At 39.0% G+C, this 16192-nt stretch overlaps 1 protein-coding gene across 2 annotated transcripts in view; it reads left to right on the top strand.

The window, feature by feature from the left end:
• The window catches only part of LOC102236744 (guanine nucleotide-binding protein G(k) subunit alpha-like), a 30251-nt gene that overhangs the window by 7225 nt on the left and 6834 nt on the right, over positions 1–16192 (top strand). For both annotated transcript variants that reach the window (XM_005801334.3, XM_023333250.1), the window contains exons 2-4: positions 13523–13565; positions 14033–14174; positions 14263–14420. In XM_005801334.3, the coding sequence (XP_005801391.1) occupies positions 13523–13565; positions 14033–14174; positions 14263–14420 (343 nt within the window). The remainder of the gene's footprint in view (positions 1–13522; positions 13566–14032; positions 14175–14262; positions 14421–16192) is intronic.

Here is a 16192-nt window from a genome sequence, read left to right as displayed (position 1 = left end):
GGACTTGATAAGTTCTTTCACATCTTCTGCAGCATATTTTTTGTCTTTGAACATCTTTTTCATGTCTTCTTTTTTCTTAAGCTGACTCTCTACAGTCTCAGAAAGGGGCAAAAACTTTGGCGCTCAGTTGACACAGCCATACGTGTCTTGAACACTGGCTTTCTGCTCAGCAGGTATCTCATCAGTGTCATTATCTGATTCTGCCTTGCGTTTAGTTATCTTTGGTGTGTCTTGTCGTTAGACATTTTCAATTCTTGCCTGGAGTTGTTTTACCAGGGAATGATAACCAAGTCCAATAACGTCACCGTCAATGACATCCTTAAGTGACTTTGAATACCTGCTCACCATCCTTTCTGCTATTTCAGTAGTGTTGCGTTTGGTTGGATTCTTGCAAATCAGCATCATTTCAGAGACAATAATCCTCACCATTTGTCTTCGAAGTCGTGCACTTGGCCTTTGCTGTCGTTCCAAAGTCTGTATCAGCTCTTCTGGAAGCTTCTGCCACGGTATCTGAAAACTGTCAACCCAGGTTGGCAAAACTGGGGAGCAGCTCAGGGAAGGCGATGAAGTAGCAGCAGACGATGGTTGTGAAAGTGAGGCTGCCGATTGAGAGGACTGAACGGACTGTGGAGAGGAGGATGCCCCGCCTGAAGTTGAAGCCATTGAGTCTGGAAAGGTACAACACATGAAATTAAAAAACATTAAGTATATAAGTTTTTGGTAAAGAAAATAAAATGTTTATCAAAACAAGATATACACGATATGCTTAAATCTCAAAACTGCAATTATCTTGAAATATCTTATTGACTGGTCATATCAAATTAAGTTATACATAAATATATACAAGTACATGTACTTTTTACTGTTACAAATTTTCATCATTTAAATTGTGTTAGTGATATCAAAATTACTTGTGTAAAGTAATGTTAGGGAACTGTTAATGTAGAGTGCTTCCTTTTCTAACAGACTGTTGTGTGTCCCCTGCACAGGAACTACCAGGTGTAAATGAGAAGCTGTACATTGTTGTCCTTGTCAAATAAACAAACATATGAAATATGATTGAAATTTGTCTTTGTTGACCTTTCATTTTCAATTTTGATCTGTAGTTAGGTGTAAAGCACATGTTTTTATGCAAAAGTTACACAAGACTTTATCTCAAAATACTTACTATTTTGGGCCCATGCAGCAACCAGTCTTCTGGCCTGTATGGGCTTCAGCACAGGCAATAAGTCGCCTTTGGTGATATACTGGAAATCATCTGTGGTTGTAGTGCCGAGTTTCTCCAACACATCCTCTAAAGCAGCCAAAACTTCCTGTGAAAGACCAGGAAGCACTACTCGAATGGCATCGCGGTTGTCCTTTTGTGTATCCATCATATCTGTTGAAATACAGAAAACTAAAAAAAGGTTGATCTCTGAACCATTAATATCGAGCCTTTACACTGCCAAAACACTATGCTTTAATGGTACAAACCGATTCCCATCTTTTATGCAAGATGATAATGGCCACATGTCAATCAGTTTACTAATGTGTCTGCATTCTAATCTTCTTGTTTCATCCTTTACAAAGTACATGTGGTAGTGTGGAAGAAATTCTCCACGATACACTCTCATCAGAAAATGAAGGGCAGATTCATCCTTCACCAATGTAAGGATGAGTTCACCAAACTCCAGTCACTCATCATTCCTACTGACTACAAATTGGCCCTTCTTGTACGTTATTACTGCACATCTGTGGGAGTCATTGTATTGTTTTCAGTGAACCCAAAATGAAGAACTGCACCTTTAACTTCCTCACTGTAAAGTTCTAAATACAATGGTGAGCCATATTTTATTTGCAAGGTTGGGAGAGTCACTGTTCCAGCAGAAAGAAAGGCCTGTAACATTTGATGTCTCTCTGAAAGAGTCAAACACAGATTTTTGAAGTTCTTCAGTTGTCTGGCACATCTTTTGAAGTAACTATGTTTGCTCTCGAAACGCATGGTTCAGAGCCTGATGAGTGGACCACATTTCAGAATCAGCCCTGAATAGTGCTGTAAATAATGATGTTTAGGTCTCAGTGCGTTATCTGGAAACAATACCTTCCTGGTTTCCAAATATTCCTGGATGAGAACATTCAAATATGCAACCTGAGGCTTGGAAATTTGCTGAGCACAAATCAGGTCAACAATATCCTTTAGCTGCAATGTTAACTGCCATATATCATCTTGTGATTCCTGCACCTTATCACCAATTAACAGAGGCAACAGTCTCAAGAAATTCCAGTTTTGTACTGCTTGTCCACTGAGTTTCAGTGCTTTTGGAGTGACAGCACAAGGTTTGGAACAAGCATCTGTTGCTTTGTATTTGAATTGTCTGATGCGCCTGTTCAAAATTGTGTATGTCAGCCATTTCTTTTTGACAATCATGTATTTGAGATAAAGGGCAACATCATATGAGAGGACACCCTCGAAGATGTCATGGCCAAGACAAGGGGGCATGCCTGGTGAACAAACATTAAAGTTCTCTAGAGTCTTAAACACTGACCTGAACTTAATCCCCTGTACTTCTGTCACATCCTCTCTTTCCAGCTGTTCAGTGGCAGATTGATACGTTTCTGGAGTCCGCTCTGGTCCAATGATAGCTGGATTTTCACTCTGAAATTCAGACCGAGTAATCAAACAATATCTGCAGAAGTACTGAGATGTACTGAAATTTTCCGTAAAACCCCCTATGCATTGAGAGCCCAAGTTGTCTCCAGCAATGCAATACAGTGCTCCTTTCACAACTGATTCATCTGCCATAGTTATCCCATTCTCCTCTAGTATTTTCAAGTCAGTCAACAGTTCTGAAAAAACTCTGGAATGGCCAAATTCCTTGAAATCCTTCTCTCTACACAACAAGACCAACTGCATATGATCAGTATTTGATCGGACATGGGGTGGCAGAGAAAAGTAAACAGCCAAGATCGTGTGCTTTTTTTTTGCAGATCCCAATGGGTTCACAACTTCAAATGCATCTTGATAGAGAACCAGCTTGAGACAATTTTGGTTTTCTTGAAAAAATACGCTGGACATAAACACCTTACCATTGTCACAGTCAGAGAGAACATCAGCTTTTGAAACGCCATGAGCCATCATTAGGCCCTGCCAATATTTGGAATCTAACATACCTTTTAACGTATTTAGCACAGGAACATAGTATGCAAATCTATCTTTTCTGTCCTCATCTTTGCCCAACAACACTTTTTTGGGTTCCCCATATTTGAACATGTCTTTAAAACACTGGGCTCTAGAATAAGCAGTTCTCATCGGCCCTGTGTGGCAAGCTGAGAACAAGTCCGACTGTTTTATTGTGTCACAGAATTTTGCAATGTCTTCATCTGCAAATGACATTTCTTTAAGAAGCAAGTTCAATCTATTTAAAGAGTATGTCTGTCCCAATTCATGTATATTCTGCATCTCTTCTACAATGTTTTGAATGGTAGATGATGGAAGAAGATGCTGTCCCTGTAGTTTTATGTAAAACTAAGATACAAGTCACTGACATTTGGTCCATCTATGACTGTGTCTTCTGCATCTGGCACACTGGCATCTTTTGTGGCAGCACTTGCAGCACTCTGAGTATCTTCATTACTTGTTTCACAAATCACATTTTCCAAATGATTTTTATGTTTCCTGGAGATGTGAGAGGTAAAGAAAGATTTTACACGAAACACAGAGGTGCACCCTTTCACAGGGCAAGTTACTTGGCGCCCCTCTTCAAGTGAACAACCAAAGCTTTTATCCCTTCACACTGCCATCTACAAAGTGGAACTGTGCATTTTAATTTCGTTAAACTTGTGTCCAGAGCAACTGTTGGCATGCTATTATGATGACGATAGAAGTGTGCTTTTAAGGCTGCATAACCAGTACACACCTGCTTGCAACCGGCTGCAACACACTTGAACATTCGCCTCGGTTCGTTGCGATGCAGTTTGCAATGGAGAACAAAGGCTTTAACAGATTTAACTGTTTCTGCACACAGGTTGCATGAATACATCTTAAATATATTACTTCGATGGATAGCTTACAGCAATGGCGATACAGAACAGATGTAAGCAATAGCTTTGTGGAGAGGCTAAGTTTCCACAACTTTTTTTTTTTCCTCGTTTCCCCTGAAATTTCTTTTCAACCAACCGAATGCAATTCAAACTATTTGTTTTCTGAAATTTTCCGCAATATTTCCTTACCTGAGAAAGAGAGCCGATCAGATGGAGGAGGTTGGATGATGAAGTCTCTGCACAATCTGAGCGCTGAATAGCTGGACAAAAACGCCAACCACCGAGTGCGACGGGTCCTCAAATGCAGCGCGCTGATTGGTCCGTTCAAATCCACCTCTTCCAAAGTACCGCCAGAACTCCACTTCACCTGTCCGCTCGGACCAGGTGCAGGTTCCCCTGTTGGGCCATTAATTAAGACTGACTACAGGCTGCCTGCCAGGTCTACAGGCAGGAAACTTGACTTACATGACTTTTGTTAAACCGAATAAATTATATTACAATATAGACTACAAATATCTCTAAAACATTTTCTGTGACTGGGTACAGATTATTTTAATTTATTTGTTAATGAAAAAAAATCCAATATTGGCAACAAGATAATTTACAGTACAGAACATTTCATGGAAAGATATTTAATTTCCATAATTCCATTCAAAAAGTCGAACTTTAATAGATTCCAGATTCAGGACCCACAACTTAAGACGATTGCAAGTATTTGTTTATTTTTACATAATTTGGGCTATCAGGAGAATTAAATGCAAAGGTTACAGCACTACTACAATATTTTTTTTTCATTTCCACAACAGTATGCATATTGACAGTTTTGAAATGAAGCCTAGGCGCAAATTCAAACTGGAAGACTCTTTAGCCCCACCTGCATCATCCAGTCGGCGCGTCCCGCTCATCACCACCGACCTATCAACGCTGGACCAAGCCACGTCACGTCCAATCACCGACCAAGGCCCAGTTGATAAGGACCTCCATCCATGGCATCTTCCGCTTTCCAGCTGCGCTCAACCCTCCTCCACCCCTTCTCCACCTCCACTCTTCAGGCTCCCATCCTTCACCGACCTCCACCACCAGTGTCGGGTCCCGGGGGATGACATTCCTAACCTTCATCGGGAATGCTCATCCGAGCTGATCGCAATTCACAGCTCAATGTCCTCAGCCGGGGCCCGAGCGCCAAAGAACTTTAAATTCATGCATGTCAATAAACCTTTTTAATCGCTGTTTTTCCGTCTGAGTCTCTCCAGATTGAACTGTATACTTTAGATTAATTAAATGTAAAAAATTACGATATACACTGCTAGAAAAATTATAGTATATTTTTGTAATTGCCACAGCAGTATGCATATTGAACAGTTTCGAACTGTATACTTTATAATTATTGAATGCAAAAACTACGGTATACATTGCTAGAAAAATTACGGTATGTTTCTGTAATTGTCACAACAGTATGCATTTTTAACAGCTACTAACTGTATTATTTAAGAAAGATGAGTGCAAAAACTACAGTATGTACTACTAGAAAAATTACAGCATATTACTGTTAAAAGTATTACAAGATTTTTTGTAACAGCAGGGCAATGTAAATTTTCTGAGAAAAAAACAGTAAAAATTACATTTTTTCCTAATTATCTTATTTACGGTAATTACTTGTTAAAGAAACAGTCTAACACTGATTTCCAATTTACGGTTTTAAATTTTCATGGTTTACTTTATTTAACTGTAAAATTTACGGATATTTTTTACAGTGTTGTTCCTACTATTGCCACATAAATGAAATCTGCCTCTCATGTCCAACAGAGAGATGCGCAGTGCAGTGGCTCCAGCTCGTCATGCAGGGCCGGTCAGATGTGGTATAAGGTCTTGAGTTTGACTTGTGGACTCCTGTTCCGGTTAAGAACATTAGTACCAATAACAACGTCTCAATATAGATCTGTTGAAATCTGGCAGACTGAGCCAACTTTAATTGATTCACTTTATTTGCATAAGACTGAGATTACACTGTCATAAACATGACATTACGTGTCATGGAGTCTTCATGAATGTTTACGACTGTTGTCATGAAGTGTTTTTTGGCAACTAATGACACATGTAGTGCAAAGTGCATTAAAAAGTGTCACATTAGCATTATTTTGTAAATAATTTTGTTTTTATGCAGAGTTGCATTAAAACTCACATTAAAGTCAATTAAAAGAGTCAACTTTGCAGTAAAAGTGCCATTATTTGACGAATGATAGCAGTCATAAACATTCATAAAGACTCCTTTATGTTCATGACAGTGAAATGTCAGTCTTATGCACACCCCTTCAAATAAGGTGTTACCGTTTAATTTACCAGGCTTAAAAACAACCACAGATCATTGGTTATGATTTGCTGAGTCGTAGGCTACTTGTGAACAAAGCAAGCTCAAACACTAGGGTTACATTTGTTGCATCAGATTGTAGCTATGGTAACACAACCGGCATCTGTCATCATGTCATTCCTCCGTGGAACATCACCTGCCACTGATACTTTAAGCAGCACTAAAGAAGTCTGCATTAGCTACGAAGTTGTAGCAGTGAACTTTTTTGTCTACACTTAATAGTTATTAGGATAAAGTTTTAAACAGTTTGAAACATCTTGTGTGTTCCTCCCAAAGCTTGTTTTGTCCATTCCTGCAGACAGAACAGGTGCAAAGCAGCCATGCCACTATTCTCCACTAGAAGCATTCTCCATTTGTGCCCAAGCTTCAATTTCCTGGTTGATGTGCTGAGATGTCGGGTCAATATTTAGCAATGTTCTTTCCTCTTCTTATTATTTGTTTTCTGAAGTGCGCCAGTCCCTCATGCAGCAAAATGCCCACGAAACAATATGCTACCTCCGTACTTCACAACTTTTGATGAAGTTCTCTGGCTTGCAAACTTCCACCTTTTTTTTCAAAATAGAACGACTGTCATAATGGTGAAACACTTAAATTTCAGGTTGTTTGCACCAGATTCTCCAAAAGTTAGGATATTTTCTTTAGGTGGATTTTTAAATTACAATCTGGTTTTTTAAGTTGTTTTTTGGAGTCCTGGCTTCTTCCTCCCAGAGTGGCCTTTCTGTCCATGTTCACGCTGGATGTTTTTATTACTGTGGATAATCTCTTACCATCTTCAGTCAGAAACTTAACAGGGTCTTTTTCTTTTGCTTAAGGATTAATTTTCACATTTTGACACATTCACCTCTGTGATTCATAACCTATGCTCTTCCCAAACAGTGCGATGCCTGGATGTTTCCACGTGAACATAATTGTTTAAACAGATACACTTGGAGCCCTAGGCTAAATGGAAATTACCCTCGAGGATGAACCAGACTTGTAGGACTCCACCGTTCTCTTCCTGATATCTTCACAGGTTGTTTTTATATTCCTACGATGTCCGATGTGGCTCCAATTAACTCAAATGTTGTGAATTAACCAATCAGAATGGTACAAAGCGAAACGCATCGTCACTTCATCTGGGATTTTCCAGATTGTTCAATTTATGTAAAGTTATAAATTTCCAAACAGTAACAAAAAATATGCTGCTTATTATTGTAGCATTTCTCAAACATGAATATTTTCGGTATTTCTCAATTACATAAAAAAGGAAAAGTAGACTGCCTTACAAAATTAAAGAATTCTGAGGGAAGCATACCCATGGAATCACCAATATACGCCATGTTTAATAAAGTTAAAGACTCCCCAAGACGGGTAAGTCATATTTATAACTATCTGATTGAGAACACTTGCAATATTAATACAGGACTTAAGAAGGTGTGGGAATCAGAGTTAAACGTAAAGTTCACAGAAGAACTGTGGGCTGCAATAGTCAAACAAATGTTAAAGCCCATGAGAGATGCACGCTCCAAACTGATACAGTTCAAAATTACGAATCGACTATATTGGACACCAGTTAAATTATTCAGAGCTAAAATAAATAACTCTGATACTTGCTGGCGATGCAAACAAAGCTCAGGAGACATGCTTCATATGTTCCTCATGTGTCCGAAACTAATTTCCTATTGGCAGGAGGTCATGGGGAAAATTAACAGCACCCTCAACTCCAACCTATTGCTGACACCTACACTGGCACTTCTTAATTTCGTTGATTATAAAGTCAAAATAGGAACAAAAAAAATACAGTGGTTAAAAATAGCCCTCACAACGGCTAAACGAGTTATACTAAGACACTGGAAAGGTCAAAGTCTCCCTACTTATACAGAATGGTATGCAGCTCTTTTAGAAACTGCTTCTTATGAACGACTCATCTACAAGATAAACGGTCAGATTGAGGCGTATCAGAGTATGTGGGAACCGTTCTTAAAACCATAGAGGAAAGGCTCAAACACTATTTGTCCAGAATAAATGATAGTGTGCTTGTAATTTTTTTTTCTTTTTTTTTTTTTTTCTTTTTTTTTTTTTAGCTCCTTCTGCTGGCTGGGGTGGGGGGAGTACGGGAGGATCGGGAGGGGTTCAGAGGGGAAAATGTGAAAAACTCAAATCCTTCTCTGTATAACTACTTGAGGTTGTATACCTCACAGTAGTGATATTGTTAACATTGGTTTCACTGTATGTTTTATTGTTGAAGGATTTAATAAAGATTGAGAATTGAAAAAAAAAAAAAAAAAAAAAAAAAAAAAGGAAAAGCTTAGTTTCAGTTGATGTTAGGAAGCACATCAGTAAGGAAGCGTGGTTATGTCTCTTTGGGTGGGTTTAGGCTACACTTTAAAACTTGTTGACAAAACATGTGAAACTTGATCCACGACGTGTACTTTATGTTGGCCTTTCTTTTAAAATCACAAAACACTGAAGTTTGTGGTCGTTACGGGACAAATGGTAAAACATTTAAGGGACATGAATACATCTACATTGTTCCAGTCCCACCTAAAAAGGCTGGTTGTTTGGAAACATTTATTCTGAAATACTAACCACAGAGATGTTTCCAGCCAATCACTCTGCGTCTGTGCTGGTGGAGTAGGACTAAAGGGGGAAAACAAGGAAAAAATGTGGCTGCTGCCCGTTATTGAAACCACAGAGTTTTAAGAGCCCCTACTCTCTTCCAATGAAACTGTTCTCCTGTTTGACCACAAACAACGAATCACGAGAAAAGTCCAAAGTTTAGATTCCTGTTAAAAGAGGCTCGGTTTGGAGTCTTGCTTCTGTGTGGGTTTGAATGCCTGTGCAGAGTTGGTTTGTGAACTGGCAGACGTCCAGCGTTGGTAATCAGCCAAGAAATGCAGTGAGTGAGGGAACTGGTGGCTGTGAGGACCGAGGATCTGAATCAGCGCAATTTGTCTTCTCCTGTGACCGGCTTAGATCTCTTCTGCTGCTGTCAGCTCGACCAAACAATTCCAGGATTTAATTCCTGTTGAACAGCAATCTGAACACAATATTCAGCTCTGATCCCCTTTGACAATGTCCAGCTGCTGAAGGCGACAGGAATGTGTTCTGACACCTTTTTCATACAGATCAATGCTATGCCAATTATTTTGTGTTTTGACACAGCTGCTCCCTTCAGGAAAACACCAGCAAAAATATTTTTAATTCCACCGCCTGGAAAACGTATGATGCAGTTTCTGATGATTTACAAAGCAAAGCAAACATGGGTCTGCTGCTGCCATGATGAACTAAGATGATGTGTTTATGGAAATAGTTTGTCTTAAGCTGTCTGAGTTTGAGCTGCAGTGTTTCACATGTACACAAGCTTTCACTGCTCTTTAACCCAATGAGAACTGGTGCAGCTTATTCATGCTTCCCCCTTTCAGAAGTGAAAGCAAAGCGAGTTCGTTTTACCCAAAGCTGCTCTTTTTAAATCATTGGATTGGAATTGGAGTTTTCGCTGCTGAATCAAGTGCGAACCTCAGTCCTTGAGAACAGAGGTTTTTATTTCCAGCACATGTTTTTGGATCAGAGTTGAAGAAATGTGCGGTTTTAGGGGAGATGTTTTGAACAATTGATGTTGTTTTGTTTAGAGTCAGTTGCACGGTGATGATGCCTTTGCACAACTCGGTAGCTGCTGCAGGAGCGAAATTACAGAATTGCAGATAAAATGTCCCCTATCAGTACCTCGATTATCTGTTTTCCCTGCTGGATTGTTTTTAAAGAGTTAAATGTGGAGTGTAATGATTTGTCAGTCAATGTAAATGTTTCTGCTCAGCTCAGCTTGGCTTCGTTGGTGTTTGGTCATTCTGTAATGCTTTGCTCCTCTGGGTTTCACCTGGTTGAATCCATAAATACCTGAGACTCCCTCTAAAAACTCCACATTCTACTAGTTCAGAAACCAAGTATTATATTATAAAATGACTATTCTTAAAATCAAGAAAACTACAAACAATCCTAAACATTTTCTTTCTAAAACTGCTATGCAACATCAAGTTTTCTTCAGTCAGAGGCGTCCTCTGATTTCCTGTAATACAGACATCTACAGGAGATCTTTCTTGCCCACAGACATCAGGATTTACAACAACCTTTTGAAGAACCTTACAACAGGACTAACAACATGTAATTTATTAAAGTATCTTTGAATTTGAATTAAATATAACTTATTAAGATACCTAAAAATGCAGCTAAGAGGTTTAGGTTTTCCTTTTCCTGATATTGTGCCTGGTTAGTGTTCATCTTCACAGCGTAGTTACAGTTAAGTATGAATATCTCTTGCGTTTTTTCCTTCATGTTGGAACACAACAGCCAGAAACCTTTATTTTGTTGGTGTTTTATGTGATATGCCAAATCAATGAACTGCATAAATGTAAAGTGGAAGAAAAATAATAATAGCTATCAAACAGCTTTTCTTACAGAATCGAAAACATTGGTCTGTGTATTTAATCTACATAACGTGTTTCACTAGTGAATTGAATAACAGAAATAACATTTTCTGTGATATTCTTATTTATTGAATATTACTGCAGTTTTGCTGTTAAGAGCTAAGTTAATATGTTAGGCCTGTGGTGTCCAAACATTTTATCACGGGGCCAAAATTATTAAGTTGAAAGAACTTGAAGGCCAGAAAAAAATATTTTTTAACAATTAAAAACCTAAAAAAATGCGCCGCTAATTTTATTCACCTGCTGAACAATAAACAATTCCTGCAGTCATTAATTAAATGAATAATGTAGTCTGATTCTTGTGGTAAATGATTGACAAAATTATTATTATTATAAAAACGGGTTTGCACATTTCCTATTTTCTTCGCCTAGAATTTTATTATTTGTCCTGTATTTGCAATTTGGGTCACTATTTCTTCGATAGTGCTTGCTGCATTAAGCAAAGTTTAACAAAATAATTTAAAGCACATTCAGGCCCAACCAAGTCTGTTTTTGAGTAAATCACGCTGGTTGTATTCGGGGATTTTTGTTTTGAAATTAAAAAGAAGAAAACATTTACCACTGTGAGGAAATTCTACAAATCCAGTCCATTTTTTTTGCCTTAATTAAAAACAAACTGAAGTCTCCTTCTCTGTTTACCAGCTGTTGGATCCAGTCATTTTTGTGGCATGCAGCTGAATAAGAACATTCCCATAAATATTAATAGATGCAGTGCAGAGTTCCTGAAACAACTATTTTAAGGTTTCCTTTGTATATAAAAACTAAAAAAAGTCTGTAGCACGGCCAGCAGCAGGGTTGGAAATGCAGAAGAGAAAAAAAATTTCTGCATTCTTAAGATTTGACTAAAAATAATCAGCTGAAGTTAAATGGCGTTCCACCTTCCACATGTTTCTTCCAGCAGAGTTTCATGGTTCCAGTAACACGACACATCGTCAGTCACAAGTGTAACAGAAAAATAACAATAATAATAGGAGCCGAACTAGAACGAGGCCTTCCTGTAAACCGTTTCCATCAATGTGCACAGCTGGGTTTGGGCCCGCCAACAGGTTGGCGTTTGGCTCAAACTGCTGACACACTCTTTGAGTCGTTTGTGTTTTTTGGTCGGTCGCTCCGCTCCCTGAAGCCCAGCACAGCGCGATATGTGGAAAAAATCACGGAGGCAGCCAGAGACATGGCGGCTGCTTCCTGTTTGGCTGATTGTTGTGCAAATTAATTGTTGGAGTGAAATTGTTTCCCTGCTCTGCAGTATTAGAATATCACTCATCGTAATGGAGGCTTTGGGAAGGTTTGACCTCTCAGTCATCAGTTAATCATCCGTCACAGATCCCTGATATTGTATTGTCAAAGTTGAAGTTAATCTCATGTCAGCGTCTGAGGATTTCCTCTGTTTTTTACTCCTACCAGCTGCAGAACTGTGCAAAAGTCTCTGTGCATCCATTTTTACATATAACTTGTTTCTGTGGAGACAGATTTCCTTGTGTTTGTTGTCTCAGTTTTACTTTTGTCCTTTTATGTGTACATAAAGCTAAATACAAATTCATCTTTAAGTGCTTTTTCTATGAAAAGAAAACCAAAATAGAACAAAGGCTGAAAGACAAAAGAGTGTATTGGCATCAGGCATTCGTTACTAGACACAAGCTGTCATGATGTAGACAAAGTAAATGACACATCATCATCAAAAGGACAGGGGAAAACAGTCAGAAATAATAAAGAAACTGATACATGTGCATCTATGGGAGAGTTTCAAGGTAAAAACCGACACTGACCGAAACAAATATAAAACCCTGCTGCTGGTAAGAATTATTATTATTATAAAATGTACAGAAATGGGCAAGAAAAATACTTGCTGAATTTATGTTTATAAGAACTGACTTTTTGTCATCTTCAGTACAAAATAGTAATTTTGTAAAATCAAATGTATATGACTGTATGTGTTCCTAATAGGGTTTATGTTATTACAATTCATCCATTACAAGTGTTTATCAAAACTATAGAACATAATCAACGACAATCAAATTGAATAAAAAAGACTATCTATAAGAATGACCACATATATTTAGTTAAAATAAACATATCAGATTCTAGAATAATCTGCAAGTTAAATAAATAAAACTTTGTCATATTTCACACTGTATCATGTTGAAATCAATATTTCTCTGAAAATTATAATACTAGATGCTTGTAAATTAAAACAATATTAGCTCAGTAATAGCGATTGGTCATTTTATCACTAGAAACACCCAGAAATATTGTTTAATTTTCAGTGAAAAATCATTTTCTATTATTTTTCTGAAACTTTGTCTACACCTCAATAAATTATTATTTACAAAACATATGCTGTTTTTAAGAGGTTGTCAATATCTTGCTTTAACAATAAGTTTTGCATGTTGTTAAGTGACCCTGCTTTCTGCTGAATAGAGACAATTTGCATCCAGAAAACATTGTTCTATTTTAGACATTTTTTATTTTATTTTCTAATGAATGACAGATCACCAGTCCCTCCAGCATGAACGAATGACGAATTCACTCAGTACACTCACAAAATGGAGAATGATTGATTGAATGACATCAGATTATTTTCACATTTTAGACCATCTGAGCCCCAAGGTATTACTCTGTAATAATGCCAAGTATTAATGCTTCATTTTACCTCTTTCTACTATTTTTTCAGGTGCCGGGGAATCCGGAAAGAGCACTATTGTCAAGCAGATGAAGTAAGTCCAAACTTTTATCACAATCAGGATGCTAGCTTTTTACACTTCCTGCAGGAATCCTTTCTGCTATTTTTATTTCTCTCCGATGAAAGACAGGCTCACTTGCTCTTTTAGTTGCCACATTGTTGAGCTCATCTGTCTGGAAAAATTGTAGCAGCATGGTGGAAACTTTACTTTGTGCCAGTCAGGCAGCGAGGAGGAAGCCCCCTTTTTTTTTTGTGCAAATCACGTTAAACAAAGGCCCCAGAAGCTGGTTGTTGCCTGGCAGGACCTGAATAGAGTCGGCCGGTTCCCACGTTAAGCATGCCGTTTGCTCGCTGAAGCTCAAAGTTCAGCCCTAATGACAGCGAGACATGAGATCTGCCAAATGTGTAATTAGATATGAGACTGTTAATCCTGCTGCTTGTCTCATATTCCATATTCATTTGGGAATGTGAGAGTCTGTTCTGATTTCATTTATGCTTTAGAATCATCCATGAGGACGGCTACTCGGAAGAAGAGTGCAAGCAGTACAAGGTAGTGGTGTACAGCAACACCATCCAGTCCATTATGGCCATCATCAGGGCGATGGGGCTGCTGAAGATCGATTTTGGCGATGCTGCCCGGGCGGTAAGTTAACAGCCTCCTCCTCACTTGTGGCTTAAGTCAACGCAGGAGTGATTTTGCAGCGTCAGCAGTTGCCGATCGTGTTTTGCAGGACGATGCGCGTCAGCTGTTCACCCTCGCGAGCACGGCGGAGGAAGGAGTGATGTCTCCGGAGCTGACCGCCGTCATCCGCAAGCTGTGGCGTGACAGTGGCGTCCGGGCCTGCTTCGACCGATCTCGAGAGTATCAGCTCAACGACTCGGCCGCATAGTGAGGACGTCACAGTGGGAGCGCTGCGCATTAATTAGTAGCTCCAGATAAGAGCTGAACACGTCTCAGTTGGTTATAAAAATTACACTTCCTGACCTCTCGAACTAGGGGTGTGCTGATAAATCGGCCCCAATTTTGAAAGATCGTGATAGGCGGATACTTTAATGTGAAGCTGATCTTATCCATAGATCTTATCTACAGCCGCTGTCCTCTGTTGCTCTGCCGTGAGAGACGGCTGACAGACCCACCAGGTCATGTCTGCACATTTGCTAACAACAGTCACCCCACTGTTACCGACTCAGCAACCTTCCTGCTATATTTACCAACATTTCAGGTCAGGCTTTTTAAACCATCCAGAAAACTACAATCAGCTCACCCTTATCTCTAACACTTTGTCTGGGCTGCATGTTTTCACACATTGCGATGTTACAACCACAAACTTTGGTTACGGTCATTTTATTTGACAGACCAACACAAAGTAGTGAATAATTGTGAAATGGAACAAAAAGATATGTGGTTGTGAATACAACTTTTTGTTTGACCCCTTTTACTCTGAGAGCCCTTAATAAAGTCCAATCATCAGACAGCTATTCTGTGCAGTTCACAGAGGAACACACCAGACGGGTGACGGGTGAAGAGGGATAAAGAAGAATTTAGGTACAAAGTAATACTTTGTGCTCACTGCTCAATCAGAAATTTGAAAGGATACGGCACAACTTTAAATCTACCAAAACACTGATCTCCACTCGAACTGACAGAATGGGCAGGGACAGCGGTCAGAGCTCGCCAGGTCAGGTGTCAGAATCTGTGGTCAAGACAACCATCAGCCTTTCTGGTGCAGCAATAAAGCCACTGCTGAGAGATCAGATGGCACCGAATGCAAACGTTTTGGCCAACACGCAAAACACTGGTTGAAATTTAACTTGACACATCGACCCTAGACATACAGCCAGAAGGAAACGGTTTGATCACAACATTTTCTTGCAGTAGAATGACCCAGTCAAAGTCCAGAAAGACATCCAAGTGGTGGTAAGACTTGAAAATAATCAACACTCTTCATACAACCTCAAAGAGCCAGAGCCATTTTGCGAAAAAGAATTTAAAAAAAGATCTAAAGCCCCTCCGCTCTGTCAATATTTTAATTTGTTAAAAAAGATCATGGACATTTTTTAGAAATATATGTGATATACTACTGTTTGTTGGTTTATCATATTAAATTATTGTAAAATACTCTAAAATTTGTGGCTGCAATATGACAAAAAGGGGTGTGAAGACTTTTGCAAGTCGCTGTATTTTACCACTCTAGTAATGAAACATGTTACAATAGTCAACCACTGAGTGAAACAGTGTTTTACTTGAAAAAGCAAACAAAGAGTCTAATATAGCCTCTGTCTTATATTACTAATCAAACACAGATGCAGCCCATGCAGTTCTCTGTTTTCTCCGGTCTGTTTTACTTTATGTCACACCCATCCTGAGCGAAAATCTCGCCCAGTGTGAAGGACGTGTTCTTTGTTGTGCAAACACCCGAGTTGTCATGACTCTCTCTGCGCTGCGAGCAAACCCTGCGACAAGACGAACCAGTGGAGTTAGTCTGTTTTTACTCAACCCACCAGAAGCCAGTGTTTATCATCCATGAAAATATGAGCCCATATTTAGTATTGCTCCGTGGCGTCCTGAGATGTTTTGCTCTAAGTGTATTGAGAGATGTTTTCCTGTCGAGCATGACTTTTTTTTTTACGCTTTCAAAGCCTCTTGAGAGTGAAGTTAAT

The sequence above is a fragment of the Xiphophorus maculatus genome, chromosome 1, assembly GCF_002775205.1.
Source record: "Xiphophorus maculatus strain JP 163 A chromosome 1, X_maculatus-5.0-male, whole genome shotgun sequence".
NCBI lineage: Eukaryota > Metazoa > Chordata > Actinopteri > Cyprinodontiformes > Poeciliidae > Xiphophorus > Xiphophorus maculatus.
This window is presented reverse-complemented; position numbering and strand designations above follow the sequence as displayed.